Here is a 21408-nt window from a genome sequence, read left to right as displayed (position 1 = left end):
GAACAGCCTTCTAACCACGAGGAATGCCACAATAATTTTGCCTTATTCAAGCAGTTTTATTTTAAGTTGCATTTTTTTTTGCTCTACTCCCCTGCCAACATGTGTCCAGCTGCAAGCAAGGGCAGACTGTGAAGGCTTATCAACTCCAAGGGATTTGCGTGGGTGTGGCATGAAGCAGCGCCCTGCACACCCACGCAATTGTTTTCAGTTCCGTGGTGTCATGCTGAGAGTTTAATGTAATTTAACTCCATATACCAGCAGTTAAAAAAATCATAAGCATACCACCTGTCACACCCTAACAAGTGCAACAAAAGTACACACAAAGAGGCAACCAGTCTAAATAAGTTGAATTACCTGTGTTGAACATATTTCCCTCCTCAAAGTATTTTAAAAGCCTAATTTTTTTTTAAAAAGTATTTTAAATCCAGCAGTTCACATCCATGATTAAAATAAAACAAGGAAGAAGGCGTCAAGCCAGTAAACATGGATGAGCTTGCAGTCTTCTCTCTTTACTGGCACATTGCTGCATATCTGTTGATTAGTGGAATAGTGCAACACCATTGGTAGGAGTGTATGTGCCAACCGCGTGTATGCATGAGATAAACCCGACAGGGACTCACTCATAAAACAGACCCATAGGTTACTAGAGGTCAACAACTCCACATGTAACCTTTAAGTATACTTTTGAGGTAGTCATAGGCTACTCAAATATTTCCATTTGATGCTACTTTATACTTCTACTGCACATCATCTCAAAAGGGAGATATTGTACTTATTACTTCACATACTACATCTATCCAACAGCTGTAATTACCTTTCAGATTATAATTTGCATATTATAAAATACAAACACATTGAGAATAAACCTGTGGTTCCCATTCCCCACCTTCATTGGCTTGTGACCTCTAAAAAAAACAGTCTAGTTGGGGCCGCTTATTACATTTCATATATGACTTGTAGCACCTCAAATAAAGATCTCCCCTCAAAACTTCTCACATGGTTTCATTTAAATACTTGTACCAAAAAATTTAAACATTTGTGAAGCAAATTCTTCTTTCATATCCCATGAATCATCTCAAGACCCTTGAGATTTATCCATTTACTTAAGAAAATAGGAGAATTTGAGGTGTGACCTGCAGTCTCACTAGTGTGTTTATAGTCAAGTCTGGCTCAAGGCAATGAGTCCTATCTATTAAGGTGTTAACAGGGTGTCATGGCGGCTGTTTAGCACTGTCACAGGCTTAAATCTAAGCTTTAGTCTGAATCCTAGGACTTTGAATAACTGGTGCCCTGTACAATACAATGCTGGGATTGGTCTGGCTCCTTGTGACCCTTAAATAGGAATATGTGAGAATGGAAAACAGAAGCAAAAATCCATATTGAAAATCTATATTTTTAGCATTTTGAGTTTCTTGTTTAGGCATACCTGCCCTACCCCGGCCATGACCAGGCTAACAATCAATCCTGCAATAAAAAGTCCCCGTATTTCCAAATAAAGTGCAAAAACATCAAATTTTCATTTCATCAAGCCACAACTTTATTTCCATCTTGGGTATAAATTGTATAAATGAGCTTAAATCAGCAACCTTTCTTCAACCCTTTGTTGTCAGGGTCCCATTACATTGTCAACTCCTGCAAAAAAGGGAACAAAAAAAAGAATCGTTAACTTTTGTCTTATTTTTTTTCTTTCCACAATTTAAATGATTTCTCTCTTCTCAGGACAGAAATGTTGGCTTCAGTAAATTCAGAAGAACGAAAGTCACTGTGTTAATCATCACTGAAGAGTTCTCCATACATTAATTTAAGGAGATTTATGTAAACCATTTAAAATGGACTGTTGAATAAAGACTCAAAAACATTTTACTAGCATCAGATTTTTTTTCCGAAATCTTACCATAATAGCATTGACAATGTCGTTGTTGTTGTTTTTCAGAGCGCGTACAGCCTTCGTCCGCGACACGTTGGCTTGTGACATGACGAGTTCAATGTCCTTGACCTCCACTCCGGTGTCATCCACCTAGAAAAATAAGGACAATGAGTTGTTATATGAAGATTATACACAGATCACGTAGGTGCAAGGCTATCAGAACAGCGTCCGTAAACACACTACTTCATGCCACAGTATTTTTATTGACTATGTTTTGATCCATCTTCACTTGAATAAAACTGCATCTTACCTCTTCTTCTTCGCTCTCCTCCTGTACTGTTGGCGTCTGTGTGTTTTCCTGGATGTTTGAAACAGCTTCTCCCTGTACCTTGAATTTTTCTGCGGCGGCCAGCTGGGCTTGCTGTGAGAGATCTTCAATCTAGAGAATAAAGAGTAAAATTAGATATTAATACATTATTTGGCACAACATTTTCAACTGAGAGATTTTTGTACCATTTTGACCATCTCCATGTATCGTTAACTTGATCTTTCAATCATTGTTCTGCTGCCTTATAAAAAGCAAAAACTAGACAGGATGGTAGGACAAAGACTAAGGTGGCTAGTAATGATGTTGGCTACATACCTTAGCTTCACCGAAGACTATGTATGTGTCTGATGCAGGGCTCTTGTAGACGTCTGGTTTGGTGATGACAAACAAGATGTTCTTTGACTTGCGAATGGTGACCCTGGTGACCCCTGTTACCTGCCTGAGACCAAGCTTTGACATTGCCTGCAAGAAATACAAGTCATTTCACAAATGTGGCCAATTTTGACCGTCACAAAGAAAGCAGAAAAGTGAAAATTACATTAATGAAACACGATCACACGTTACCTTTCGTGCCTTCTTTTCACTGCGGCTCTGTTTGGCTTTGCTGACCGGTTCCTCGTCAATTTCAGCAGCTGCTGCAAGCTGCGGAAGACAGAATATTCATCCATAGTTTTATGCCAACGAGTAAATGCAGACAGAGGAATCAGGCGAGTTTGATGTAATGCTAGTCATTGTGTAAACACTTTCTCTTCTCAGGACAGAAAGGGTGGCTTCAGGAGACTCAGAAGAACGAAAGTCACTGTATCAATCATCACTGAAGAGTAAAGGACAAACAAAACCCGTGCAACGTTTTTCTTTTCTGTTTAGGTTCAAGTCAACAGTGGACACGACATTCAAGACCAGACTGAACTCTCACCTGAGCTTGCTGTGTCTGTGTCTGCGCAGAGTCCTGTTCCTCCAGCTCAGGGACTGAGTCATCGCTGTCTGACTCAGTACCGGATCCTACAGAAACCACCGACAGAAACCAACATTTAGTCACAACATGCCAACTTTTACATACAGCCTATGTATACTTGCTGCATCAATCCTGGGGAAGGAAGATAGGCAGGTTAGTGATTCAGAATACAGTGTTTGTTGTTACCTTAGATGAACTACACCCACTTAACATATTAAAACTTTCAGTGTAAACTGCAATAACCATTAACTTGATGTTGCAAAAGGGTCACTGTGATTAAAGCTATTTAACTTCAAATCTTAACTAATGTGTAAGTATGTTGAAAACAATACCCTTCTATCTAATACCACATTCACCAGACCGGCACTACACATCTTCACTGACTAAATAAAAACTGACTATTAGACATCATATGATTGAACGCATGAAACGGCACAACATGGCGGACAGTATGCAACAACAGAACTGACTGACTGTTTCCAATAAGAGAAGCATCCATGTCAACAACTGAGATGCATCTTCAAGAAAGGACAGTTTAAAATTTAAAAATAAAGCTAATGTATACTTCACAACCATGGCTTTTTAAGAGAACATATCTAAGTATCTGAGGAGTTCCCTGAACGCAGTGACAGTTGGAAAAACAGATGAAGAGAGAAAGAAGAAAATACCCTTGTCGTTCTTGATCACAGGCTCCACCTTGACTGGGGTTTTAGCAGGTTTGGGGGCAGGTTTGGGTGATGAGATGGGTTCAGAAGGAGTCTTACCAATTACCTCAACCTCAGGTTTAACAGGGGCAGGTTTTGCAACTGCCTCAGCAAATGTGAGTTTATGGGGAACTGGGGCAGGAACAGCAGGCTCAACTGAAGCGGGTTTTAGGGGAGCAGATGAAGGCTCAGCTGCTGGTTTGGAAGGCACCTCGGCAGGTGCCGCCTTGACCAATTCTGCCTCAGTAGCTGGCTTAGCAACCACAACAGGGGCCGGCTTGGTAACCTCAGCGGCAGTTGGTTTATGTTCTGCAACTGGTTTAGCAGCCTCAACGTGAGCTGGTTTATGTTCTGCAACTGGTTTAGCAGCCTCAACGGGAGCTGGTTTAGGTTCTGCAACTGGTTTAGCAGCCTCAACGGGAGCTGGTTTAGGTTCTGCAACTGGCTTAGCAGCCTCAACGGGAGCTGGTTTAGGTTTTGCAACTGGTTTAGCAGCCTCAATTTGAGCAGGTTTGGCCTCAGCAGCTGGCTTTTCAGCCTCAACGGGAGCAGGTTTGGCTACAAAGGCTGGCTTAGCAGCCTCAACAGGAGCAGGTTTGGCTATAACAGCTGACTTAGCAGCCTCAATTGGAGCAGGTTTTGCCTCAGCAGCTGGCTTAACAGCCTCAACGGGAGCAGGTTTGGCTACAACAGCAGGTTTAGCAGCCTCAACTGGAGCAGGTTTTGCCTCAGCAGCTGGCTTAACAGCCTCAACGGGAGCAGGTTCGGCTACAGCAGCCTCAACAGGGGCAGGTTTGGCTACAACAGCTGACTTAGCAGCCTCAACGGGAGCAGGTTTGGCTACAACAGCTGGCTTAGCAGCCTCAACGGGAGCAGGTTTGGCTACAACAACTGGCTTAGCAGCCTCAACTGGAGCTAGTTTGGCCTCAGCAGCTGGCTTAACAGCCTCAATGGGAGCTGGTTTGGCTACAGCTGCCTCAACAGGGGCAGGTTTGGCCTCAGCAGCTGGCTTCGCAGCCTCAACGGGAGCAGGTTTGGCTACAAAGGCTGGCTTAGCAGCCTCGACAGGAGCAGGTTTGGCCACAACAGCTGGCTTAGCAGCCTCAACGGGAGCAGGTTTAGCCACAACAGCTGGCTTATCAGCCTCAACGGGAGCATGTTTGATTGGGGGAGCCTCCTTAACAGCCTCAATTTTGGCTGGGGCTGCTTTAACAACCTCAACAGCTGCAGTTGAGGCTTTAGCAACCACTTTAGCACTTTCAATAGGTGCAGATTTAACCATGGTTACTGCTTTGGCAACTTCAACAGGCACAGACTGAAGCTCAATATCCATCTTAGGTTTAGATGCTACCTTAGTAGCGTCTACAGGGGGAAGAGGTTCTGGCATTTTAACTGGCTTCACAGGTGGAATCAGTGGAGGGAGATCATCATCAGCAGCTGCAAAAACAGGAGCAACCTTTGATGAAGCTGTCTTAAATTCAACTGATGTGGGAGGGCTAGAGGCAAGAGTATCTGAAAATGAAACTGGAGCTGCCACAGCAGGCTTTGAGGTAACTTTAAAAGCAGCTGGGGCAACAACAGGCTTTGCAGCAGCTGCTGATGGTTTGTTTGGCTCAACTGGGGCAGGTTTAGCTTCAACAACAGTTTGCATGAGGTTAGCCTCTACTGGTTTTTCCTTTACTGGTGTGACCTTGCACTCCACAGGGGAAGGAACAGGCACAAAAGCCTCTCCTTTCTTAGCTTTTCCTTGTTTGCCAGCCTTGACAACTTTCGGGGTGAAGCGGGCAGCAGGAGAGCTGCCAGGTGAGGTAGCTAGGGGAGATGTAACAGGTGACAGAGGGGTAGTGGCAGTAGCAGATTTCGGTGAGGTGGGAGAGGAAGAAGAGGCAGACATAGAGGAGCGTTTTCTTCTGCCAGGGACAGCCTTTGGGGCAGAGGAGCCCTGCGCACTCTTGGCATCTTTGCCTTTGGGCTTTGCAGGGCCAGAAGCTGCCTGAGGTTTCTGGGAGGAAGATGGGGCAGGAGGTGTAGCTGAATAGAAAAATCACTATTTAATTTTTTTTTTTTTTAATGGGAAAATAAGTCTTACTCATGCGGGTTAAGTGATCACAAACCAAGACGCACTCTCCTTGCTTAGGGTTAGGAAAAGGACACACCTGCCTAACTTTAGAGCTTGATGCAAAACGCCACTCAAAATGCAAAGTACGTACTACTTACTTCCACACAGAAACCCACATTCTATATTTAGTCAGGATGCACTTAGGACAAAAGGGAAAATCATACTTGCAATGAATACCACATCATGATGCATAAACGCACCTGCTATTGTACCACTGAACTGACGCTTCAAGGTAGAACTGACCGAAATCCTGGCCAAATAAATTAACTTTTCGAATCTTATGCAATTAAATGCAACAATTAAATACTTCCTCTGAACGAACATCTAAATCAAAATGTATAACATCGGATAAAAATGTAACTTTAGTCAAACAAAGCTGTTTCTGGCCATGTGTTATAAAGTGAAATAAAAAGAAAGCCATCTACCTGCTTAAGCAAAGATTTTAGCACTACAGATGCAGCCAAAAATATAGAACTTTAAATAAACCATGACCCTCCCTGACAAAAAAACACTGTAACAGTGGAAGCATAAGCATTAAACCTTTGTTCATTGAACTTGTACCAATCAAGTTACAACCTGCGAAAAAAAATATGCCCAACCCGATCAAAAAGGTGCATTGAAATGATTGCAACAGAAAGTGGGGGAGGGGAGTGCCTGCTTATCAGGATAAACCAACCTGACAGGTGGCAAGTGGAAAGACGCGGGCCTTCACATTTGGAGGACTCCTTTGACTGAATGGTCTTGGAGAGACGTGTAACAGCTTCTTTCTTGTCAAGATCATTTTGAATAGCCACGTCGACATTCACATCACCAGTCAATGCATCATCTTGAGCTGCGTCCAGACAATTACTTGACTCTTCTACCTTCGTCTTTGGGGCATCGGTTGCTTTCACATCTTCAATTTTTGCACTGACGTCTTCAGGAGCAGATGGTTTTGGATCACTGGGAATTTCCTCTGCCACTGCACTGGGCTCGTCTCCAGAGGCCTTTGCTTCAACGGAAATCTGCTCAACCTCTTGGCAGGCTGATTCTTCAGTTGCAGCAACAGACTCCTGACTTGGTACATCTACGGTTGAGGCTGCGTCTTCTTGAGCGGGTGGCGCTTCTACAGTTGGAGCTGCTTCTTCTTGAGCGATTGACTGTTTCACCTCTACAGTTGGAGCTGCTTCTTCTTGAGCGGGTGTCTCTTTAACCTCTATAGTTGGAGCGGCTTCTTCTTGAGCGGCAGTTGGAGCTGCTTCTTCTTGAGCGGGCGTCTCTTCTACCTCTGCAGTTGGAGCTGCTTCTTCTTGAGCGGGTGTCTCTTTCACCTCTATAGTTGGAGCTGCTTCTTCTTGAGCGGGCGTCTCTTCTACCTCTGCAGTTGGAGCTGCTTCTTCTTGAGCGGGTGTCTCTTTCACCTCTATAGTTGGAGCTGCTTCTTCTTGAGCGGGCGTCTCTTCTACCTCTGCAGCTGGAGCTGCTTCTTCTTGAGCGGGTGTCTCTTCTACCTCTGCAGTTGGAGCTGCTTCTTCTTGAGCGGGTGGCTCTTTCACCTCTACAGTTGGAGCTGCTTCTTGAGCATGTGGCTTTTCTGAGGAAACAACGGGAGTTTCGGCAGCAGGCACAGACACTTCAGGAACTGCCACATCAGCTGAAGACCCTGCATGGTCAACAGTCGCCTCTTGCTGCAAGACAGGTATGGCCGCCAACCCAGGCTCTTCAGTATGCGTGGTCATTTCTTGAGTGGCAGCAACACCATTTGCTTGATCATCAGTCTGAATGCTAGCTTCTTCGGGGGAGCTCATCTCTTGAGCAGGAACAGAGGTTTCTGGAGGATTCTCCAGTGGGATTGCTTTGCTCACAGGAACGGCCGTCTCGGGAGGAGCAGAAGTATTCAATACTCCTACAGATGATTAAGGAAAAGCAAGAGGAGTAACAGGGGGAAGGGCAATCACAGTAGTTGTTTGAGGAGCAATTCCACTTCAACGCAAATTTTAAGAGCTTCATGAATACACCGTGAAGGGAAAAAGAAATCGTGCTCCACAGGTGAACAGAAACGAGGGTTTGTGAGAAGTTAATCGATGTGTTATTGTCTCGGTTTGCCAAAGTATAAAAAGAGGGGAGTGTTAGGTGCAGTAAGTAAAAGAAACAAATTGTCCCGCATCCCAAACTCCATGCAGTGTCCATATGTGAGATAAACACCAGAGGATCTATGCACAACTATGCATGAAAATAAGCTATTAATTTATTACTAACAAAAGCCTTTAATTAATTAGACAGCTCAGTATTTGTACATTATTGTACTGCTTCATGGCAAAGTCTATGTGGAGTCATTACTCAACTTCAGAATAGTTAACAAAACATCCAAAATCACTTTGCAAATCATTTCAAAGGCCTTTAATTTGAAGATGAGAGCATTGGGGTCAGCATTTATAGAGTGGTGTGAGAAAAGGCCAACACAAACAATCCCTATGAAATGAGGACCCAACACTTGACATCATTTTGAGTAGTGTCCAGTATTGACCCATCTGGGGGTCTAAGTATTTGCCCCAACCATCGTCATTAAGGAAACACATTTATTGAGAAGAGACGTCTTTCCCCCTCAAACGTCATCTGAACGGCTCTGGAGTGTTTTGTTGCCATGGAGTTTGTCTTAAACAATAATGTGATGTTAAGCCCAAAGTAAGTGCACAGTTTCCACTGCTACTATAAATGGTGCCTTCAAATGAAATTCGTGAGCTCGTGTTTACAACATGGGAAGTCGTGTACACAATATATTTGGCGTTCAAGTGGTTAAGTTGTGAGAACACCGCTGCTAAGCAACGGCAATATTAACGTTACTGTCGGCGTCTAGAAGCCACAGAGGCTAACAATTTAGCAAGTGAGTAACATAATGCAGGAAATGCAAAGGCATAATGACAGAGGGCCGTTGGGAATATTAACATTTTCCTCAGACATATTATAAAATTGCGAAGAAAAACAATATACGACTAAAATTACAATATATGAACTTATTATAAACTAAGAAATTAACTAACTTCCATGGCCGCTACCATTTCTGACAATGTCAACAAAACCGTCACATCTTGTGAACTCAGAGCTTTCAGAAACTTTCCACTTACGAGGTTGTGAATACCACAAGAGGGGGGCGTTTATATGGACTCTTCTCGTGAACACGGTAAACATACCCATTTGAAGGCACCAAAAGATGTATAAAATGATATGTGTATTATGCAATTTGAGAATTATGCAGTTACAATTCACTGTTGTGGAGACAAGTGTCCTCCTCCCTGATATAACACTTCAACGTCTTCAACTAACATGGACCAGAAAAAAATATTCTTCACTTTATTACCCAGTTATTACCTAATTGTGGTCAAAAGAGCCCCATGTACAATATGTTAACTGATGGCTTTCACATGATGTCCACTATTATTAATAGTAAGAATTTTGAGGTCAGACTTAAATAAATATGCAATAAAGATTGATCCGTGCCACTGCTTACAGGTCTACTGTTAATCTATGTTAAGTGCGTTTAAGGCATTTTTTGTGCACAGGGAGAACTACACACAACACCATGCATTGTGTGCTAAATCCAGTTGTCAGTGCAATTCACCACATCCCGTTGTGAGTTTGTGTAAATACAAAAAAGGGGTCCTGGATCACTCTTTTCAAGCCAATATCACCACTGCAGATCCCTCAAACTACTGTTACAAATGTCCCAACACATGGTGACAGTCAAAATAACCGTCACCTGTTACATCAGCTCAGTGTCCAGCCAGCTGAGGCAACACACTGAACCATATAATCAATCAATCATGCAGTGGTGTTGTTCCTCTACTCAACAAATTAACCTTCCATAGACGGTCATTTGTTGAACTCCCCCCCCCCCCCCCAATCTTTGAGTTCCAGGACCCCTTTGTAAATATGCATTATTGCATGCACGTTCATGAGAAGCAATAACATACGAACCGGTCTCCACTTGAGGCTGCTGCATCTCCTGCTCGGTGACTGGGACCGTTTCTGTGGCTTCACCAGGCATGGTTGCTGTGGAGAAGAAAAAGACAAGTTTATTAGCATCAAGCTGACTCCAAGTTAACTACTGGTGGTGTAAATTTCCCAGTCTCTTTCAGAATTGATTTTAAAGTACTTTTTAATCACATATAAAGCTCTGAATGACCTGGCACCGGAGTATGTAACTGAGCTCCTCACACAGTCCAAACAGGCCCCTCAAGTCTGGGTCTTTTAACTGTTCTAAAGACCAGCTTGAAAACAAAAAGGTGATCGTGCTTTTGCAGTACTCGCTCCCAGACTCTGGAACAATCTTCTAATGAGCATTAGATCAGCTGACTCTGTCACGACTTTTAAATCCAGTCTTAAAACGCACTTTTATAGAAAGGCTTTTCCAATCAGCTGAATTACAGTCCTTTGCATGCTTGTGTGCTGATGTGTATATATGTGCCTATGTAACTATATGAATATATATATATATGCTTGTTTCTTTATTTTCCCAATCTATTGTTTTTTATTTAATTACTTATGTTTCAGTGTATTCTGTTGTATATGATGTGAATTTCCTTGGAAAGTGCTTTTATAGAAAGGCTTTTCCAATCAGCTGAATTATAGTCTTTTGTGTGCTGATGTGCATATGTAACTGTATGAATATGTATATGCTTGTTTCTTTATTTTCCCATTCTTTTGTTTTTTATTTAATCATTTATCAGAATGGTGTTTATTGCCAGGTGTAAGAGGTATACACGAGGAATTTGCTTTGGTTTTGTTGGTGCAAGTTAAACAATATTACAAAAGAATAGATAAAAACGTTAGAATAAAATAAAAATTTAAATTCTACCAATATATAATATACAAAATAAGCTATAAATAAACATGTTATTATGTTTCAGTGTATTCTGTTGTCTATGATGTGAATTTCCTTGGAAAGCACTTTGTGCTTGAAAAGTGCTCCTCAAATAAAATTATTAGAGCAAAAAGATAACTTCTGTGTCACTAGGCGGATCATTGAGGTTAACACGGACTGGTTAGTGATTTCAGACGCTGCCTATCAGTTGTCTCAGCCGGTAGAACAGCAGAACAGCAGAACAGTAGAACAGCAGAACAGTAGAACAGCAGAACAGCAGAACAGTAGAACAGCAGAACAGCAGAACAGTAGAACAGCAGAACAGCAGAACAGCAGAACAGGTGACGGAGCCCCATGCTTTAGCTTTAGCTCAGTCTCGAGCTACCGTTAGCTTCAGTTAGCTAACTGATCCTGACAGCCTCAACAAGAGGAAAGATAAACCTCATTTAACAAAGTCCACCAACACCTTTTATCCACATTTAAACACAAACACTGAGACAGCCTGTAGCCCAGCTCACTGCGGCCCTGACAGGCTGTTGGTGAACTGAAGTCACGCTCCCCCATTTTGAGCAGGTTCATCTGGTGGCACGAACAGCTCGCACATAAACTCATATATCACCGAGCTGAGAGACCATAGATCACACATATCTGAACCAGCCTGATGATACTACTTTACTTTAACGCTTTGAGTCTTTAATATAGACGAGGATGTGTTATAAACAGGAGGATGATGTTGGATTATCAGAGGAGAGACTCACCGACTCGGGACGCTATATCCAAGATGGCTGTGAGAGAGAACTCCTGACCTCAGCTCCTCCGTGATATCTGCTTCAGAGCGGCGGGTTCTGCTTCCGGGTCACTTAAAGGCACGAGAGGTAATGTTTTGACCATACAAATTATTTTTTTCTTTTTTTTTTATTGTGTTATAAAGTGATTACAAAACAAGTGAAGACATGTGCAGGGACATATATAAAAAGACCAAAATATATTATAAAGAGAAATAACATAAGTATAAAAAACAAACAAAACAAAACAAAAACAACACAAGGGGATAAAAGTAGGTTGAAGAATGTGTGCGTGTGTGAGATGTGGATAAAGGGTGTTTGTTTGGCATTGAATGAGGCTAGATCAGGAGTGCCCACACTTTTTCAGCATGCGAGCTACTTATAAAATGACCAAGTCAAAATGATCTACCTACTATAAAAATGCAAAACATATATTTATTTATAAATATATTGAGTATTCTTTATATGTACAATATATGTTGGTGTACCTTGCATAACTGCATGAACCCATATTGTACAATATAACTCTGTACATTTTTTGTCATTACCTTACTCTGATGACTTGCACTGAATGGAATCAGCCAGGGATGCATAGTCCGGACAGTAGCTGCTGATAGCCAGCCTCAAGCACACTTCCAAATGATCATCAGTCAAGGTGGAACGGTATTTGGACTTAATAATCTTCATGTGGGAAAAGGCTGACTCGCATAAATAAGTGGAGCCGAATAATGCAGGCAAGGAGGTAGCACATTTCCTCATGTTGAGGTACTTTTCCTCTGTGAGTAAGTTCCAGAACTGTCCATGGGCCCTGGACTTAAGCTGAATGTCAGCTTGTAGTGTCAAAATCTCATCCTCCACTCCAGATGAGTTCAGGTGAAACAGTGTTGCAATTTGTTGGCTGACGTCTATTTTAAAAAAAATTTTTTTTTTTTTTTAATGCCATGCGATCTACCCACACTACCTTTGCGATCGACCGGTAGATCGCGATCGACGTATTGGGCACCCCTGGGCTAGATGGTCATATATGACATATATCTACTCTTAACCCTCCTGTTACCTTCACATTTATTAACATCTTTTATCCTTGGGGTCAATTTGACCCCAGCAATTTAAACCTCCAGAAAATGTTTATAATTCAAATTGTTACTAAAGTTTATGTGTCAGGTACTTTATGTTTGTTTGTTGACTACCTAAATAGCCCTTTAAATAAAATCAATATCTTCACGGGAACCATATTTTGCCGCCCCCAAAGCGTGGGGAAATATCAAAGTTCTCGTGAGAATGATGTTTCCCCTCCTCCATGTCGTGTGAACTATCAGTGGTTCTCGCACTACTACAGTTATGGTTATGTTAGGTTAAGGCCCCAAAGCTTTTTGAAGATTATAAAGTTGCATGTTATAGTGACCTCAATATCATCCAAAACAAATGTGTGTAAAATGTTGATATTTCTTATATGTTTTAGACAGCTAAAACAGCCTGGGGTCAAACTGACCCCAAAGAACACCGATGCGTACAGCATGTGTACAGGACATTGAAAACAGATCATCATTTTAATTTTATGTCTACCCAGTTATCCCCATTAAATTAGGAAAAGTCATTAAATATGAAGCAAAAAAAATGATGTCAATCATTTATTTAGAGACGTTAAATATTGAATGGGGTCAAATTGACCCCAAAGATAATAGGAGGGTTAAACACATATACTGTACACATGCACACACACACATATCTACACACATACAGACATCCTTCCTTTTATGTGTAGAGCATACATAGGGGGGACAAAAACAAAGCAAAAAGAAAATAAATGAGTAAAATATATATATAATACAGTGTATATACATACACATATATATTAATAATATGAATAATAATAAAGATGATGATGATGATGATGATGATGATGATGAGGTCACGATAATAATATCAACAACAATAATAATACCAACACTTACAATAATAAGTGAGATAAATAAATAAATAAATAATAACAATAATAAATAAAAAAAATGTTTTAAGTTAATTTGAAGATCATATATAATTATAACTGTGTATGTGTGTGTGGTGGGGCAGAAATGGGGGTGGGGTGGGTGGTAAAAATACTAATCATATCCACATATAGCAGTAATACTAATACTAATAAAAGGAGCTTGGCTTCTAGAAAAAACAGCATTTACTAAACTACAACACTACGTTAAGTTTTTGTAGAATTTGTACCTATTTTATACTTGTACTTTTAGGAATGTAAGTCTAACCAACTGTCACCTCTTAAAAAAAAACAAGCATTTCACTAACATTTATCTGACAGCTGTAATTAATGGCAATAATAATCCAATTATGTAATATATGATAATATATCAATCACAGGGAACTTTTTTTGAATAGGTGAATTAGTACTTTTACTTTTGACACTCAACATGTGCTTTTAATACTAATGTACTTTTGATTGAGTAACATTTATAACTCAGGACTTTTATTTGTAATGAAGTGTTTTTACACTGTCATATTGCTACTTTTATTAAAGGATCTGAATATTTCCACCACCACAATCATAAATGACATAATTACCCGTTTCCTGCTGTATTTACAGATCTCACGGATGTAAACAAAACTTTAACAGCATCCGAAATCACCAATAACTTGTAACTTAAACCTGCAGTAGGCAGAATACTTTTGGCATCATTGGGCAAAAAGTCCATAATAACCTTTTAGCATATTGTAATTCAAGTGTTCTGAGAAAAAAACTAGACTTCTGCACCTCATCATGGCTCTGTTTTCCGCTTTTAGAAAATCTAGCCTGTGATGGGAGACTTTGGCCAATCACAGGTCATTTCAGAGAGAGAGCGTTCCTATTGTGCATTTTTATTGGCTGTGCTCCGGCTGGAGGGGGGTGTTTGGTATTTCCTCAACTGATCTCAACATGGCTGCCGGGCCACAAACTTTCTGATTTTACAGCTAAACAGTACACTACAAGATGTTTCTGAAAACATTTGAGGCGAGAAATAGACATTACATTAACAGAATATTGACCGTTTGAACAGAGTTCTCGAGTGATTGACAGCTGCTCAGAGACGACAGGCTCCAGCTCGGCTCAGATTGGTTGTTTTCCTCCGGTCTGGGAACTCTTGCAGATGCCATTAGGAGCACCGGAGGACAGAGAAGAACATGATTTTTTTTCAGAATACCCGTCTCATGCAATACTGTCAGGATATAGTAACCGTTTTATAAAAAAAAAGTTTTTAAATCATATTTGCTCCAATTCTACCCACTGCAGCTTTAATTATACTGTATGCGTTATCAGTCTCTATACTTATACATAGTGAATATATGTGAATATGAATGGGATTTCACTTCCAGAACCTCACTGTTGAGCTCTGTAACGGTGAATTTTGACTTTCATTTTGATCACAGTGTGTAATTTGGCCTCCTGCATATCTATGGTATTGGCCTATTAAACAACTTTACTGGCATAAATGTCATGAGAATTATGTTGCTTAAGTGTTAGAAAAGAATAACCGTGACGGAAGAATTATTCTGCTTTCTTTACTTGAGTAAAAGCAGCAATACAACAATGTAAAAATACACCACTGCAAGAAAAAGTTCTACATTCAAAATATTTAAAGTGCACTTATTAAAGTATTCATTACACAGCAATTGGTCAAGCTAAGATAAGATATTCCTTTATTAGTCCCGCAGTGGGGAAATTTGCAGTGTACAGCAGCAAAGGGGATAGTGCAAAAAACAAGATGCATCAGCTAACACAGTAAAAAAAAAAGAGCTAAACAAAGTGTAGCAAAATATGAACCATTTAAATAGAAGGAAGTATAAAAAAGGAGCAGTATATACAGTATTAGGTCTAGGTCTATAGAGGTACTAGGTCATTTTAACTACTTTATAAACCCGTGGGTAGTTTAATATATACAGTGCATCATACTTCATAAGATGATTTTATGTTTTGAAACCTAAATCTGAAAAATAACCAGTGACCATAGCTGGCATAGCCATCGGTGTATGAATGAGTATTTAGATTAGATTCTTATGGGCAAAGTTGGCACCTTGTATGGCAGCCTCTGCCATCAGTGTATGAATGTGTGTGTGAATGGGTGAATGCTGACATGTAGGGTAAAACGCTTTGAGTGATTGGAAGACTAGAAAAGCACTATATAAATGCAAGTCCATATACCAATACAGATATTGTAATAATAGAGGGGATACTACATACAGTAATTGAACTTTAAACAGAGATTCAAAGTAAAAGCACATATTCAGGCTGGGAATACAATAAATAACGCTCTTTAGGATTAACAGGCTGGCTATGCACAATATGCAGTAGGTGCCTCAACAAAACCTGGACGACTACATTTGCGGAGGAGCAAATTAACCCCACAAACACTGGAGAATTACAACCCTAAAAAAAAAAAAGATTACAAAATACAAAATGAACAAGATTCCATAACCTACATATTTATCAGTGAAAAATGTAGGCTAATTTAAAAAAAACAAACAACTTGGTATAATAAGACCTCTTTTTTCAAAATTTCTATTCCAGATAACAAAAACTAAATCTGCAAAACATCTTATTTTCTTATTAAAAGTAACTTGAATACAAGATCTTGAGAAAGTTGAAATACCAAATTTATTTTCACAAATGACTGTACAATAGAAAAGTGTAGGCAGAGAGCAGACACAACATCAAATTGGTATTGTAGTAGGAAAATGCTGCAGTAAGGAGATAATTTGCTTATGTTTCCCTTTATGGATGTATTACTACTGCGTCTCATACGAGTGTAATGATAAGGATGATGTCGTTCATCAGAAAAACCTTCCACAACATGAAGCCCCCAAAACAGGACAGTATGCATCGTCACCCACATTAAGTAACAGGGAGCTCTTAACAGTTTGTCTTCTGTATCACTTCCTGATTGTTGATCCATTCAGAAGTCTTTCTGAAGATCTAAAAGAAAAAAAATTATTACATGAAAGAACAAACTTCTTAAAAGTCGCTCTGCCTTCATGTCATCCACTAAGAATAAAACTTACCACTTTTTTTGAGAAGTTCTCCTTTCCATGAGCGAGCCATCCCATCCAGGAACTGATCAAAGTGTTTCACATACTTCCCCAGACTTGTTCTTTTGTAATCTGTGAAGAAAAGTCATCACTTATTTAGGTAATTTAGAATAAACTAAAACTCCTATTAATGATAATTAGAATAAAACAGGAACAAGAATTCAGTGATTCCTAAAGGGAGAGAGGCATATGAGGCCTCACACATTTGTTCAGTACCTGCCACATGTTTGAATTTATTTTCATATTAAAGAACCACATTTTGAGGCAAGAAAAAAACGTTGCCAGATTACCTTGAGTTGGCCTACTTATAAGCTCTTGTGTGTAATATAATACACCTGAAATTCAGATTTCAGAATCTCACCTCTGATCTTTCGTCTCTCTGCTGCGTCCTTTTCGTTTTCCTTCTCCTTGGTGTCCTCCGACTTCTCTTCCTCTTCGCCTGTCCTGGGTCGATCCAGCTCTTCGCAGATCTGACTGGAAAAAAAAAAGAAAAAGTAATGACATCAGCTCTGACGAATATCAAACGCTTCACACAACAGAGCACGAGACATTCAATTATTGCTTACCTGATTGTAGGCACAGCAAAAGGATCAAACGCTTCTAATTCTTTGAGGTCCATGGGAACAGAAATGCGTCCTGGCCAGAGTTCAAAAGAGAGAAGTGACAGTGAGACTCTGTCAGCGGTGCCATGTTGATTGAATCTCATTAGATATACGCTCACCTGTTTTGGGATGAACACTAAAGGGGCTCTTCAGCAAATGGTTCACCCCTTTACTGACGTTCACATCGAGCCGCGGGTAACAATACTGCAGCATGATTTCTTTCTCAAAGTGTTGGCCCTTTTTGGCAGTGCCCTGGAGGACGAAGCCGGTGTTTATTATAAGCTCTCTTCCTGTAATATTTAAAAATCAATTCAAGGTTAAACAACGGTTATTATGTAATACGAGCAGAATAGCGAACCTGTTTCCTTTTGGCTTGGTCCTTCACCAGTTTCCAACGGTTCTCTGGTTTCTTCTCGTTTTGGAAGTCCTGCTTTAATTCTTTTCTTACATGTAAAGGCTGGAGTTAAGGTCAAGTCCAGTTATTTTCACAGAGGTTTTAACCAAACAGAAGAAGAGATCATACTCTATATATTTAAATCACATTTGAGAGAATGAAAATTATTTCTTCCCCCATCAGCTATCAGCTCTACTGCATGTTGTGAAAGGATATCTTCAGGGGTGAGTGCCAGCACTTTTTCTACAGACTCCTTGCGGCCCAGTATGTCCTGATCCTGTAGCGCGTACCGGGGGAAGTATTGCTCCACCACCGTCAGAGACTCTCTGGTGAGAACACAGGTACAGACTCTTAAACAGCTGCAGCCCAGACAACCGTCAGAGGCAACAACCTCAATGACACTCGGTGCAATTAGACACAAACATCAAAACAGAAAAAACACAGTTAAAACTCCAAAACTGACCTTCACTAATAAAATGATCTGATTCTTACCTGATAAAAGGATGAATTGGATCGTTGAGCACAACTTTCTTCACCGTCTCGTCGCCTCCCTATAACAGCCGTGAATGAAATCACATCACAAAACCTCAATGGTTTTATACAGAGAAGAACATAAACGTAAATGAGCTGCAACTAACGCTCGTTTTTGTTAAAGATTAATCTGATGATTATTTTTTACGATTAATCGATTGATAGCTTTGACTATAAAATGCCACAGAATAGAGAAAAATGCCTTTTTTAATTTCTGACAGCCTGAGCTGATGTATTCATATAGTTTGTTATATTCAACCAAATGTCCAAAACCTAACGATATTCAGTTTATTATTATACATATGACAAAAACGCATCAGATCCTCACATTTGAGAAGGGAATTGGTTTAACATTTTTGCTTAAAAATGTATATAACGATTAATCAATTATTAAAATACTTGCCGATTAATTTTCTGTCGATTGTCTGATTAATTAATCAACTAATCGTTGCAGCTCTGCTTCAACTTCCTGCCACACTAATGCCCAATAATACCTATCAAATATAACAGACCAATGAAGGCAATAAAAAATAATAAAAATAAAATAATATTGCTTAAAAAAATTGGCAGCAGTTATAGTCAACTGAAGAAATCAGGAGCTGTGCACATCCAACCTTTTGATACCTCACAGTGCTTTGTAAATGTGCTAGACTAGTGCTTCATGGAGCCTCTCTGGGTCTTGACTGTAGCCCGACTGATACTGGATTTTTAGAGCCAATATCAATATTTGAGAGTTATGATCTGAGAATGATATGCTATTATATATTTTATACATACATGCAGGACATAAACCGTTGTCATAAGGATTCCTGACGTTAACTCGTTTAAAAAGTACTCTCAGGTGAAGTTACGAGACACAGTTTGTATGGAGGCCGATATATTGGTATCGGCCTCCATACATGCCGATACCAATATATCAGAGATAAAGCGGACGTCTATTGGTCGGGCACTATTTTACCTGAGAGAAAGACACTAATACACACACAATGATGGACACAAAACCCTAAATTAATCTGTCCTAATCATCTGATAAAAGCTAAAATACTGTTACCTTAACCAGGCTGAGGTATTCTGCGACTGCAGAGCGTGCTGCTACAGAGAGTTTCCTGGCAGCTTCATCACACACCCAGCAATGCACTCCTCTTCTGCCAGAGTAAACCCACAGCAGGTGCTGGAAACCAAAGTCCTCTAGAAGATCACATAAATTAAAAAAAAAAAAAGTGTTTAATGCTCATTCTGCAGAAAAATCGAAGACACAAATTCAATGACAAACAAACCTCGAAGAGCTCTATCCAGGATGCGGATGGCAATGGTCATCAGGGTCCAGCACTTGCAGCAAATGTCTGCAGCACTAAGAGGAGAGTTTGTGTTATCTCAGTGATGATGTGACTGTCGAAATATGCTGAAATGAACAAAATGAATCAGATAATCAATTCACCTGCAACAGCTTCTGACATCATCGTAATCTGTCATGTCGATATCAAACACCAGCTCCTTCTCCAGGGCCTGGAAGGTTCCTGACTTCACGGTGTTGTGCTGATTGGGCTGTGGGTGACAAACAGATTAAACTTTCTCCATAACATGTCTGCAGTGACACAAAAATCTGTGAAAGCAAAAGCAGATGCGTGCAGTCTCACCCTGTGACTGTATATGGCTCCGATGTCAACCTTGTAAGGGTTCATCTTCTGCATTTCCTTCTCCAGCTCGGTCTGCGTGCTGAACGACTGGTAGCGGACGTAGATGTCATCTTTGAGTGTGAAGGAGAACTCTCGATTCTGAAAATAGTTCTTGTGCACTGAGGTTGTACAAGAGAAAACAATATATCAGTCTATATAGTGTTGTTGGCTCTTTCACTCAGGAGGGAGGAGACCATGTTGATAATATGATACACAATGTCATCAAAACATTTACTCATGAATGTCCTGTCTTTGTGTTGTTTGCTGTTGTATACTTATACTGACAAGTATACAGAAAAGTCTAAGTATACTTGGCTTATTAACTACATACAAGTACACTTACAAGTATACCACTAGTACACTTACAAGTATACTACTAGTACACTTACAAGTATACCACTAGTACACTTACAAGTATACTAATAGTACACTTACAAGTATACTACTAGTACACTTACAAGTATACCACTAGTACACTTACAAGTATACTAATAGTACACTTACAAGTATACTACTAGTACACTTACAAGTATACTAATAGTACTAATAGTACACTGATATTAGTATTCTTACTACATAAAGTATACTTGGGGGAAATATACTCGAACCTTACTTAAATATACTTCATAAAATATACTTGAAGTATATAACTTTTTGGTATGGGCAATGACATTACCTGTGTAAATAAAGGTTTACAAATCAACACATGCAGCTAGGTGAACAGCTCCATTCATTTAACCTGCTAATATGACTTTCGGCTCTCATGTTAACAGGAAGGAGACATTATGGGGGAACAACACACTTCAACACAACACCGGCCTGTCTGATGAAGACACTCACCTCCTCCATAGTTCAGCCAGCGGTAGTACTGGGAGAAAGGGAACAGCCGGCGGTAGTAAAGAGGTAATAAGTCCGGCAGACAGGCCGAGTCATAGTCTGAGGACGGCATTACCTGACAGTATAGTAACAGCACCTGGTACCGGTGAGAAAGTACGTTAAACTATCAGCTAGACGTTAGCTTTGCTGACAGTTACAGTGTGTTGTTACACCAACAGCAGCGCGGGAAAAACTCTTAAGCAGAGGAGAGGACCAATTAGATAAGGATGAGACAATGACGTCACACAAGGAAGCAATTGGTTTCGTAAGTAATCGATATTTTCACGAATTAACTTCTTTGTTAGCTCAACCAGCAAGGAAACGTTAAGAAAAATTAGTTACGAGAGCGTTGAACTTGAATGATTAGCTGACGTTATTCGAAGCTTGACTTAACCTTGTAATATTCGTCCTACAACGGAAGTGAAGCCGGAAGTGACGCCAGGTGAAGAGAGGATCATGGGACGTGTAGTCATTTGACTCTGCTTTTTTAAATAGATAGATAGATAGATAGATAGATAGATAGATAGATAGATAGATAGATAAATAAATAAATAAATAAATAGATAGATAGATAGATAGATAGATAGTAACTTTATTGATCCCGAGGGAAATCCAAGTTTCCAGCATCACAGTTCCATAGTGCAAAAACATGTTAGTAAAAAGG

General features: G+C 40.1%; 2 protein-coding genes and 2 non-coding genes across 36 annotated transcripts; all 4 read right to left on the bottom strand.

Annotated features, from left to right (window-relative positions):
- Positions 1–1513: 1513 nt before the first annotated feature.
- Positions 1514–11702, bottom strand: naca (nascent polypeptide associated complex subunit alpha). 33 transcript variants are annotated; one of them, XM_037771601.1, is made up of 11 exons: positions 11572–11702; positions 9928–10002; positions 4831–5885; positions 4519–4800; positions 3819–4476; positions 3112–3197; positions 2760–2837; positions 2511–2657; positions 2178–2306; positions 1895–2017; positions 1514–1632 (listed from the first exon to the last, which is right to left on the bottom strand). In XM_037771601.1, exons 2-11 carry the CDS (start codon positions 9995–9997, stop codon positions 1618–1620), a joined length of 2643 nt encoding a protein of 880 aa, XP_037627529.1. In that variant the 5' UTR covers positions 9998–10002; positions 11572–11702; the 3' UTR covers positions 1514–1617. The 33 variants fall into 33 exon arrangements, with proteins under 33 accessions (XP_037627529.1, XP_037627526.1, XP_037627539.1 ...); XM_037771598.1 differs by having other exon boundaries at positions 3819–4602; positions 4633–4800; XM_037771611.1 differs by having other exon boundaries at positions 3819–4602; positions 4675–4716; positions 4801–5885; positions 11572–11701.
- On the bottom strand, positions 1711–1784 carry LOC119490690. The gene has a single exon (XR_005207463.1). It is a non-coding gene; the product is annotated as a small nucleolar RNA SNORD59 (small nucleolar RNA).
- LOC119490691 lies at positions 2943–3016 on the bottom strand. Its single transcript, XR_005207464.1, has one exon. It is a non-coding gene; the product is annotated as a small nucleolar RNA SNORD59 (small nucleolar RNA).
- Positions 11703–16215: 4513 nt separating the features above from the next.
- Positions 16216–21093, bottom strand: prim1 (DNA primase subunit 1). The gene is made up of 13 exons (XM_037771378.1): positions 20709–21093; positions 19830–19987; positions 19631–19737; positions 19470–19543; positions 19244–19380; positions 18154–18212; positions 17878–17987; positions 17626–17717; positions 17387–17519; positions 17232–17301; positions 17027–17139; positions 16639–16737; positions 16216–16552 (listed from the first exon to the last, which is right to left on the bottom strand). Exons 1-13 carry the CDS (start codon positions 20815–20817, stop codon positions 16533–16535), a joined length of 1281 nt encoding a protein of 426 aa, XP_037627306.1. The 5' UTR covers positions 20818–21093; the 3' UTR covers positions 16216–16532.
- Between the last annotated feature and the right edge of the window lie 315 nt (positions 21094–21408).

This window comes from Sebastes umbrosus, chromosome 6 (assembly GCF_015220745.1).
Source record: "Sebastes umbrosus isolate fSebUmb1 chromosome 6, fSebUmb1.pri, whole genome shotgun sequence".
Taxonomy (NCBI): domain Eukaryota; kingdom Metazoa; phylum Chordata; class Actinopteri; order Perciformes; family Sebastidae; genus Sebastes; species Sebastes umbrosus.
Note: the sequence above shows the minus strand (reverse complement) of the source record. Positions and strands in the feature narration are given on the sequence as shown.

Coding starts and splice junctions, on each gene's coding strand:
- naca (XM_037771596.1), bottom strand. CDS start 9,997: ATGCCTGGTGAAGCCACAGAAACGGTCCCAGTCACCGAGCAGGAGATG. Junction 2,838..3,111: donor CACAGACACAGCAAGCTCAG/GTGAGAGTTCAG, acceptor TGTCTTCCGCAG/CTTGCAGCAGCTGCTGAAAT. Junction 2,307..2,510: donor TAGTCTTCGGTGAAGCTAAG/GTATGTAGCCAA, acceptor TTTATTCTCTAG/ATTGAAGATCTCTCACAGCA.
- prim1 (XM_037771378.1), bottom strand. CDS start 20,817: ATGCCGTCCTCAGACTATGACTCGGCCTGTCTGCCGGACTTATTACCT. Junction 17,302..17,386: donor TAGTGTTCATCCCAAAACAG/GTGAGCGTATAT, acceptor AACTCTGGCCAG/GACGCATTTCTGTTCCCATG. Junction 16,738..17,026: donor AGAGAGACGAAAGATCAGAG/GTGAGATTCTGA, acceptor TTTTCTTCACAG/ATTACAAAAGAACAAGTCTG.